General features: G+C 44.5%; 1 protein-coding gene across 1 annotated transcript; it reads left to right on the forward strand.

Annotated features, from left to right (window-relative positions):
* Nucleotides 1–240: 240 nt before the first annotated feature.
* On the forward strand, nt 241–6,600 carry gfi1b (growth factor independent 1B transcription repressor; the record flags this gene model as incomplete). The annotated part of the gene is made up of 6 exons (XM_080529711.1): nt 241–247; nt 1,763–1,957; nt 3,125–3,363; nt 4,358–4,495; nt 4,841–5,006; nt 6,422–6,600. The coding sequence occupies 6 exons, from the start codon at nt 241–243 to the stop codon at nt 6,598–6,600; spliced, it is 924 nt and encodes a 307-aa protein (XP_080385837.1).
* Nucleotides 6,601–11,043: the final 4,443 nt, after the last annotated feature.

The following is an 11,043-nucleotide window of genomic DNA, read 5'->3' on the forward strand; positions in this document are numbered from 1 at the left end:
TGTCTGCCATAAGAATCTTGCTGCTAATCAGTTCAAACCAGCTATATTAACGTATCACCATGTAAAGATAGTATAATTATAAATGTTACATGACCGAACTGTGTTGGTTTTTTTCTCCAAACAGCTTTGACATGCCACGATCATTTTTGGTGAAAAACAAAAGGTGCGCATCTTACAATGTGCACCGATCTCTGCAGGAACCAGACAAGCCGACGGACCTGACGTCTGTTACACGTAAGAATGTCAAGTTTGTCATAACGGCACATCAATACTTTTACGCAAGGGTTTATTTGCGTGTCCACAGCTTTAGAAATCACCTGACATGCCCATTAATACCTTTCAATTAGGCCTCCTGTTACTGGTGGTTAAACCTTCCCCTCCACATCATAAGACAATAGCAGGTTATCAATACAATTACAGGATCTTGGAGAATTCATGTTTATAAAATTATAAAGTTGATTTTATTATGTTATAATATATGTTATAATCAATGTTGGGGTTATGCAAAGCACCTGTCGGTCCATAGCCAAACTATATAACGACATTCCCATGAAGGAAAAACCGCAACAAGTGTTATTTCATGTTCGGGTTTCACAATAAGAGTCCTGCTGCAACGAAATTATTTAATTCATTGGAATCAACCGAACGCCGCCGCGCGAGCGGTTAGCGTGGGTGCCGGATTATGCAAACAAGACATTCTGAGAAAAAAAGAGAAGCTTTCCAGCCTTTCCATTTGCTAGTTTTCCTTTTTTTATTATACATTGATTTTCTCCCTCACATATGTTTCTAGTAATTTCACCTAATAAAATCTGTCTTGAAAATAGTTAACTTTCCCATACTCCAGCATTCATAGAGGGTTACCTATTATAAAGCCCCATACATTATTAACTGGCTAGCATGGAGGGCCCTGCCTGAGACATTAATTTTACATGATAGTATAGTCTCGCCGGGGACTATTAAACATATCCAGAAAACTGAATCAACTCAAGAATATCACATGTCACAAGGCATCTAAAAATAGTGTTTATTTACCTTCCACATAAGCCATGGCTTCAGCCTACACCTTTTTGGTCCTGGTACGCATTGTGACTGTGTACATTTCTTTTAATATATGTATTGTGAATTGTATAAGGGACCAAAATAAACTTTCTCAATCAATAAACATTCTCAATCAAACCTCTTCATCCAACTCTTAATACCCGCTATTATCATCATCATTATCATCATCATCATCATCATCTTGGGGGTACATTGACAATGACTCTCAGTATCTCCCCCCACCCTGGACACTGTGGACAATCCTATTTAGCCTTTGCACTACTACCACCCCCCCCCCCCCCTTAACTGTACATAGCTTATAACTGTATATACCTCTAAACTACCGTACATGCCTTACTGTACCTATCACTATCACTGTCATGTTTTTATATCATGTTCTTATGTCACTATTTGCACTTCTGGTTAGATGCTAAACTGCATTTCATTGTCTAGTACTTGTACTCTGCAATGTAAATAAAGCTGAATCTAATCTAATCTAATCTAATCATCATACTTTTTTTTTTTGTTGTTACTGAATCAAGTCCAGAATATCACGTCACAAGGCATAAATAGTGTAGAGGAAGACTTAACTCTTCACCCAACTCTAATACCCCGCTATTACCATCATCATCATCATCATCATCATCATCATCATCATCATCATCATTTTTTCTTTTTTGATTGACAGGGGTCCCGTCAGAACCTCCGAGCCCGGCCTCTCCAGAGACGCCTCAGTCGCTGGGCCACCAGCCGTCCCACCCTGACCGCCACCCTGACCCCCACCCCCACCCCCGCCCTGACCCCCGCCCTGACCCCTACTCCTACATCAAGTGTGAGCAGGAGCGAGAGTGCCCCGTCCCCACCCACCCAGAGCCCACCATGCCCTCCGCCACCCCCGGACGACCCTTCTACCTGTCAGGTGAGACAGAGGCCTTCGATGGCGCCTCGGACGAATCTAACAGAATAGAAGTGGTAGTAGTGGTAGTAGTAGTAGTAGTGGTAGTAGTAGTAGTAGTAGTGGTAGTGGTGGGCATGGTGGATAGTGAGTTGGACTGGTGATCAGAAGGTCATGATTTCACATCCCACCTGGGGAACACCACCACTAGTGTGCCCTTGAGTAAGACCTGGGAACACCACCACTAGTGTGCCCTTGAGTAAGACCAGGGAACACCACCACTAGTGTCCTTGAGTAAGACCTGGGAACACCACCACTAGTGTGCCCTTGAGTAAGACCTGGGAACACCACCACTAGTGTGCCCTTGAGTAAGACCTGGGAACACCACCACTAGTGTGTCCTTGAGTAAGACCTGGGAGCACCACCACTAGTGTGTCCTTGAGTAAGACCTGGGAACACCACCACTAGTGTGCCCTTGTGTTAAGGCACTCAGCCCTAAGTTACTCCAGCGAGACTGTCCCTGGAATCTGTAATTGTAAGTCGCTTTGGATAAAAGCGTCTGCTAAATGGTTAAAATGTAAATGTGACAGCAGCAGGTGAAACTGGCAACAAGTCGGCAGCCGATTAGATGTTCAGACTTTTATTCTTGAGTGACACACATCGCTAGTCAACTAACACAGCTTGTTTTGGGAGCCTGCTAACAATGTAAAAGTAGTGTTCTAGTTAACTAGGTAGCAGTGGGGGGATTACTCACCCAATCCATTGCGTTGTTGCAGTATTTTTGGCTTGACTAGCGAGTGTGTGATTGATTTTCAACACAACATTTTTCCAGAATAAAAGTCTGAACATTTCGATTTGTTCCCGGTTTCACCAGCTGCCGTCCCATATGTCATTGATCTCTGCTGAGTGGTTACCGTTACACATTTCTGCAGCCTTACAACACAACTCTTGTTCAAAGCCACGTAGGATGTTCGTCAACATCGCTAATCTCTCTCCTCCTCGTGAGTTTAGGACTATAAGGTTCTATCTCCGTTTAGGGCCGTTCAGAGATATTGAGCGTCAAAGATTTTACATTCCATTATGTTCCGTGAGATGGAACCTTTGTATTTGATTAATTGATTAATTAAAAATGGAGATAGAACCTTATAATTCTAACGTCACGTCCTGTCTCCTCTCTGCGTCTCCCCTCAGAGCCTCACCTGCCGGAGTTCCCTTCCTACTACAAGCCCACGTACGCGTGGGACCCCGTGGTGCCGTCGCCCTTTGACCTCTGTCAGATGAGCCTGGGCCCCTCCCTCCTGCAGCACGCCACCAACCTGTACGGGGCGCATGTCAGCCACGCCCGCACCCCCGAGCCACAGCAGCCGCTGGACTGCAGCACCCACTACTCCCCCATCTCCGACACCTACCACTGCATCACCTGCGACAAGGTAATGATAATAATAATAATAACAATAACAATAATAATAATAATAACAATCATAATCATAATCATAACAATAACAATAATAATAATAATAATAATAATGCATTTTATTTGTATTGCACTTTTCATTCAAAAGAATCTGAGAGTGCTACAGAGAGAAAAACAACAACCGTAAAAACATAATAAGTTAAAAACAAAACAACCTAAAAACATACTAAGTTAAAAACATAGTAAAAAAACACGAAATAAATCACAAGAATGAACACAGGTTCAACAGTCAAAGGCCTTTGGTAGCTACGCCAGTAGCCTGGAGGGTCACTGCTGCTGTCTCTTGACACTGGGGGATCGACAGTGTGTAACAGATGAATGTGTACAGAAGAGTGTAGAGGTATAATAGTTCACAAAGAGGAGCCTTGAAGAGAAGCCACCTAAGGAGAGGGAGAGTTAGAGGACATGTTGTGATTGCTAAAGATGGAGTCCGTCATTTTTTATGATTGAAGATGTCGATGACATGTCCTGGAGTGGTCCAGTGGTCTAGCAGTCTGGCACTATCGTCTACAGTGCACACATATGCCCATGTCGGCATGGGTTCGAATCCGGCCCATGCCCTGCTGACATGCCCTCTTCTCCTTACTTTCCTGTCTATCTTCATGTATCTCAATCCAACAAAATGAGTATGAAATATGAGTGGGACTGCCCCACTCAGAAAACAATAAGCTTACAAAAAGAAGATGACGATGACTGTGTGATATATTGTAAAGGTCCTTTGATGGAGTGATGACTCAACTGTCTCCTTCTCTCTCTCCCTCTCCTTCTCTCCTTCTCCTTCTCCTTCTCTCTCTCTCTCCCTCTCCTTCTCTCTCTCCCTCTCCTTCTCTCCTTCTCCTTCTCCCTCTCCTTCTCTCTCTCCCTCTCCTTCTCTCTCTCCCTCTCCTTCTCTCTCTCTCTCCCTCTCCTTCTCTCTCTCCCTCTCCTTCTCCCTGTCCCTCTCTTGGCAGGTGTTCTCCACACCTCACGGGTTGGAGGTCCACGTCAGGCGGTCTCACAGCGGGACGAGGCCGTACGGCTGCAGCATCTGCAGGAAAACCTTCGGCCACGCCATCAGCCTGGAGCAGCACATGAACGTCCACTCTCAGGTACATTACCCACAATGCACAGCGCTCTGTTGATTCGGTCAGGGGAAAGAGCTCGACCGGTTAAAGACTGTAAAGCCGTTGTGTACTTTAGGGTTTCCTGTTCCAGTTTTGAATATCAGATCGAGTGACATTAGTTTTATGTTTATGTTTTCTTTGCAATGCTATCAACCTGTCAATCAGTTGTTGGAGTTGCTAGCCGGCCTCTCTAACCCCTAGGCTACCGCCGCCCAGTTCACTTTGCTTCCGCAGAATATGTTAACCCGATACGTCCACACGAACGACGATATTACAGGAGATAGAGGAGATAAATTCATTATTTTCTGTTTTGTTTTTTTCTGAACAAAGGAAAGAAGTTTTGAGTGTAAGATGTGTGGGAAGACCTTTAAGCGCTCCTCCACCCTCTCCACCCACCTCCTCATCCACTCCGACACCAGACCATACCCCTGCCAGTACTGCGGCAAGAGGTTCCACCAGAAGTCAGACATGAAGAAACACACCTACATCCACACAGGTAAGAAGATGTCTCCTAAGATTTCGACTACCCTCTTGTACCGTTTCTCCAGTGTCTACTTCTTCCATCACGACTACTGCCAGTGGCCGCTGGCCTGAGCTAGATTACTCTTCCTGCTACGACTGGTGGATTGATGATTCACTTGCTTAGTCAAATGTATTGATTGTAAGTCGCTTTGGAACAAGGCGTCTGCTAAATGCCAAAAATGTTAATGTAAGAAGGCTTGATGAGTCCAGTGGTTTCGGTGATACTTTCAATTAATATTCCCTTAAATGTACAGTATGTAACTACATAGTAGTAACTGTGGTATCAACATTGTACTTACGTAATGACTACTATGCAACTGCTATCTGATTACAGTGTAGAGATATCAGTTATTACACAAAGGGGTTATGCGGTTATACGAGTCTGCACGATCAATGACAAAACTCTCTCTCCCTGTCAATAGATAACAGTATAAAACTCCATCCAACATGTTAAAAATGGTTAACGCCAAATATCCCAGTCCATTCCTCTTGTGTAATATCCAATGTTGTAATTACATTACACAGTTATTGTGCATACAGTAGTAGCTATAACTGAGTACAATGCTGATACAGTACCAGTTATTACTGTATAGATTTAAGGGTTGAAGTGTTACCAAAGTTTCACAGTGAAAATGGCTTGACTAACTGAAATCTAGAGTGAACAACATATTATTCTCTCAGAAAATCTGACAAGGATATCGTCACCTTCTTAAAATAATGAGGAAAAGTATGTTTATTCTTAAATATCATATATTCTAGATTTGGTTCAGTTTATTCTGTTCTTCTCAAAACTTGAAAATATGACGTAAGCCATTATTTTAAGAAGGTGACGATATCAATTTGGGTGATGTGTTCCCGGTATATGACAAATCAATGAACTATTCGAGGTCCAGGAACTAGACATGCTTATGTCAGTCTCCCCTCCCCCACCTGACTCTCCTCTATCTGTACTTCCTTGCTCTCCAGGTACTGGTAATTGTTTCCAAGAGTAATATAACTGCTGATAAATCAGAAAAAGAAACTTAAACAAATGTTCAACTGATTTGCATATCTACTTTCCCTACTTTGCCATGGCCTGTGTGTGAAAGGATCTCTGTGCAGTGTGTCTTCCATGAATGTTTGACAAATCTGAACAATGGCGCGATTCTTTCCCCCGCTGTCACCGATACCGACTTCAGCTTTACAGTACAGGTCCTCTATCTTTCTGTTACGTTATCGGACTGTTTTTATGCAAGGCTATTAACGATAAGTATGACTTATCTGGTCAAGAGCATCAATGCTAGGTTATACAGTATGAAACTGATTGTGACACTGTTTAACCGTTTCTTTTTCTTTCTTTTTCTGTGTGTGTGTGTGTGTGTGCGTGTGTGTGTGTGTGTGTCTTTGTAGGTGAGAAGCCCCACAAATGCCAGGTGTGTGGCAAAGCCTTCAGCCAAAGCTCCAACCTCATCACACACAGTCGCAAGCACACGGGCTTCAAGCCCTTCGGCTGTGAGATCTGTACCAAGGGCTTCCAGCGCAAGGTGGACCTCCGCCGGCACCACGAGAGTCAGCACGGGCTGAAGTGAGGGCAGGGGAGGGGAGGAGGCAGGCGGACGGCCATGAAGGACAGCAGGCGTTATTGTAGCAGAACATGGCAATGGTGATGAGGAGGAGGGAGAGGCCCAGACATTCACCCAGGACGTTGTGACTTCTTATCAACGTTGCCAGGCAGTTATGGTATCAGGGCGCAGAGTGGGCGATGTGGATACCAAAAATAAGTTCTTAATGTATAGTATTATATTATTATTATTATGTTGTTATATTATAATATCTCGTGCTTTTCAGGAAAATGAATTGTTTATTATCATCCTCTGCCAGCAAACAAGTGCAAACGAATACCTATGAAGCTTAACTATGAAACAAGCAGTTACTTTCTATAACCAGCCCAGTGGAAAACAGCTAAAGTAATACTGAAACACAACGGAAGTTTTTTTTTTTTTTATCTGGCATTTTGGGTGGATATTGTAGAACTACTGCAGATGCTTGTACAGTCAAATATGAAAAGAAAGAAGTGATCTAATTTTATTGTATAGTTTGTATAAGAAAAAGCTTTTATGATGTCATGAGTGTATGTGTGCTGTTCATATTTATGATTTTTTTTGTGTGTGTGTGAAATAACGTGAATTGATGGTACTGTATGTGATTAAATGCTGTCCAAATAAAGGGTGAGATTTTATAACAAAAAATGGTAATCCTTGTGGTATGTAAAGAAACAAAAACACTTGACGACCCGCTAACACGCCCCTGCGTACATAGTCTTACATACATACATACATACATACATACATACATACATACATACATACATACATACAGACATACATACATACATACATACAGTTATACACTCTCCTACGTGACACATCGACAAACACACCGCAGAAGAAGAAAGAGATCAGTCACAAGGTGCAACACAAGAACTGTGTGTTTGCTTACGAAGTTCAGATGACATTGTAAATATACCTTTTTTCTTTTTTTCCCAACTCTTCTGTGTATTTGCGCGTTACCGTTTGCGAAGCTGCTTGCGAAGCAGGATGCAGCGTCCCAACTGTCTCTGTGTCAGAGCTCACGTTGCCCGGGGCCCTAATCTCTCGCACGGCCAGAGAGATACACTCACGCTTCATTCAAATCTATACCTGGAACACCATGCAAATGTCCAGGACAACCAGGTTTCTTCTCAAATGTCACAAGCCAAGGCTGGAGTCTGGACAGAGGATTCCTCTCTCTTTTATAAACACTGCTGTGTCTGTCTGTTTTTGTTGTATGTATTAATGTATGTGACCCTATGTGTGTTTTTAATGTGGAAACTGTATTCTTGAGCTGCAATTCTGCCTGTCGAAGGAGAATTTCTGTCACTGTGTGACAAGGCAATAAAGCTATCTTGAATCTTGAATCTTGAATCTTGAATTGTCTTTCTTGATCTTTCTGGTTTATTGACTTACTTCTGTGCAGAAAACAAAGACCCCTACGGCCTCTCCAAGCAAACATTCTGCTCTCAGAGTTAAACTAAATGTACAAACCCGTCTGACATAGCGCACACTGTACATAAGGCAGCTTTCTATCACATCCCTGTGGAAATCTCTACACATTGCTTTGCACTATTGAAGCCACTGCGAAATCCATCCAAAATAATTACTTTATCAATGTCGGGCTACTTCTACTTACTTACGCTACTTATTATTACTGTGTTGTTATTGTGTTTTGTATCTGAATGTCACTCCAAGTAGTGAAAATGCCACCGCTCGTCCGTGATCAGACTTTGCTGAGGTGCTGGAACTGAAGAGTATGAATAGAGTGCAAAATAACAGCATCCATCCGCACACTCAAACACTGTGCAAGAAAACATAGTTTATTCCGAGCTTTCGGTCATAGATAGACCTTCTTCAGGTGTTTTTGTTGCACAGTGTTTGAGTGTGTGGATGCTGTTATTTTTGCGCAGGATGATGATGTCATAAAAGCAGAATTCTGATTCCGATTCTGATTTGACTTCTATCCAGTACTGACTGATTGATCACTCTGTTGGAAGCCCAAGGAGGGGAATTCCTTGGCATTGTGTTGTGACAAGGCCTAGTGTGACACACACTTTACTGTACTGTAGAGGCCTAACAGAGGTTAGAAGAAGGCTTAGCCTCACATCAGCACCACGCCCTCTCACTCGGCTGGATCTGCCTCGATAAAACGAACAATACACTTGTCACCAAGACAAACCACCTTCCTCAAACACCACAGCCAGTTAAGCCGTGTAAGCTGTTCAAGGCAAATCAAATCATCTTAGTTAAATCCACGGGCCGCCGGTGGCGATGGGGCAGGGTTGAATCTCATCTGTGTGTTTACCGTGGGTCCGTATGCTACGTCTCTCTACAGTACTTAGCGCTTCAGCAACGTAAAACCACCTTCTCGACACACACGTTGGTCATGTCATGGATTGTGGTCCCCCCCCCCCCCCCCCCCTCCCCAGCCCCACGTCCCCTATCCTGCCCCCCTTCCCCTCCTTACACCCCCCCACCCCCACCCCCCACCCATACAAAATCAATGGCCCTTCCAAGGTGTTGGTTTTGGCGGGGGGGCGGGCCTGGTTAAACCTGTCATTAGTTGTTCAACTGTAACAAGGGGGGTGTTCCATCAATGTCGCTAAAGGAAAATCCGGGCCTATTTCGATAAGTCTCGCAAGAGTTCTCAAAACAAGGCTGGATTTTAAAAAAAATGTTTGTGAGATTTATCAAAATAAGCCTGGATTGTCCTTTAGCGACGTTGATGGAAAACCCCCCAGGTTTTTGTCCTGGTTGTGTGACGACCGTCCCCGTGTTCAGTTACTTGGCCACGACGACCGTGTTGTTACAGAAATGTATTCAGATCGCACCGCGTGACACCCCGGGGCCGACCAACGCAGTCTGGAGAGCCGTCAGTCAGTCAGTCAGTCAGTCAGTCAGTCAGTCAGCCAGTCAGTCAGTCAGTCAGCCAGCCAGTCAGTCAGTCAGCCAGTCAGTCAGCCAGCCAGTCAGCCAGCCAGTCAGTCAGCCAGCCAGTCAGTCAGTCAGTCAGCCAGTCAGTCAGTCAGCCAGCCAGTCAGCCAGTCAGTCAGTCAGTCAGCCAGTCAGTCAGTCAGCCAGTCAGTCAGTCAGTCAGTCAGTCAGTCAGTCAGCCAGTCAGCCAGTCAGTCAGTCAGCCAGTCAGTCAGTCAGTCAGTCAGTCAGCCAGTCAGTCAGTCAGTCAGTCAGTCAGCCAGTCAGTCAGTCAGCCAGCCAGCCAGTCAGTCAGTCAGTCAGTCAGCCCCACAAACCAACAAACAACCAGGAAAAACAAGGGGCCACATCTCACTCAGTCAGTTCAGACACGACGCACAAACGCACACGTCTGAAACACCAATTCAAGTTTGTGTTGATGTGTTGTGGGGGGCTTTGTTGAAGAAATCAGTGCCTTTGCCTGTACAGAACGGTGTGTACGGTAGCCTCTCCGCTAGCTGGTTCGGTTGGTAAACAAATCTGAGGTCTTTATGCAAATGAGGGTGTTTATATTACCGTGGCAACAGGGGGTCTGTTGTGCTCTGTTACAGTAACAGTTAGCGCTGCATCCTGGTGAGAGGATATGGAGCAAATCACAATCCTGCACAGGTAGCCAATGGCAGGGCGGGGGAGCGGGATGGGCGGGGACAAAACAAACAGGACACAGGTCCTGTAGAGGGAGGGGCGGGGCTCTGTCTAGCCTGGGGGGGAGAAACAGAGAGACAGGGGAAATTTTGGGGACCAGGTTTTCTCTCACACACACACCTGAGCCTTACTTCCCTTTTCTACCGCATACAGGTGTGTGTGTGTGTGTGTGTGTGTGTGTGTGTGTGTGTGTGTGTGTGTGTGTGTGTGTGGTGGGGGTTGGGGTTATAGTTTGAACAAAGATGCATAACATAGCCTTACAGATAGAAATGTGTACAGATACAAAGTGGGGTGTGAAATGATAACATAGATCATAATAGAGCATAATGCTGCTTAGTCTCTATCCCCCCCCCCCCCCCCTCGTCTCCCCCCATCCAGGTCATTTGCATGGCCCGTGCCTTTAGGCTCTTTGGTATCCTCCAAAGCACTGAACTGTGTCTCTGAAAACTAGCAAACTGCTCTGTTCAAACAGTTAGGCTTAAATCTGAACAAACACTCACACAACCAGTTCCACAGAAACACACACAGGATTAGATTAGAAGACAGGAGTTGTAAAGTACACTTCCTGAGGCATACACCAGAAAAACCGAGAACAGACCAAAAAAGTAACTGTGTGATCATCTAAGTGGTTTGTGGACCGTCGAGACGGATGCTGTACTGGTCGCTGGCATCTCTAATGTACAAGGGAATGTTTAGCCTGAACACTGATAATAATCACAGTAAGAAGCGTGTTAAAACTCACAGACAGTTGACAAAAGAATGAGAAAGACACTGAAGACATCCACAATCACTTGATTATTACCAGTACTGCAGTGTTACTAG

The sequence above is a fragment of the Nansenia antarctica genome (genome assembly GCF_963989245.1).
Source record: "Nansenia antarctica genome assembly, chromosome: 4".
Lineage (NCBI taxonomy): Eukaryota > Metazoa > Chordata > Actinopteri > Argentiniformes > Microstomatidae > Nansenia > Nansenia antarctica.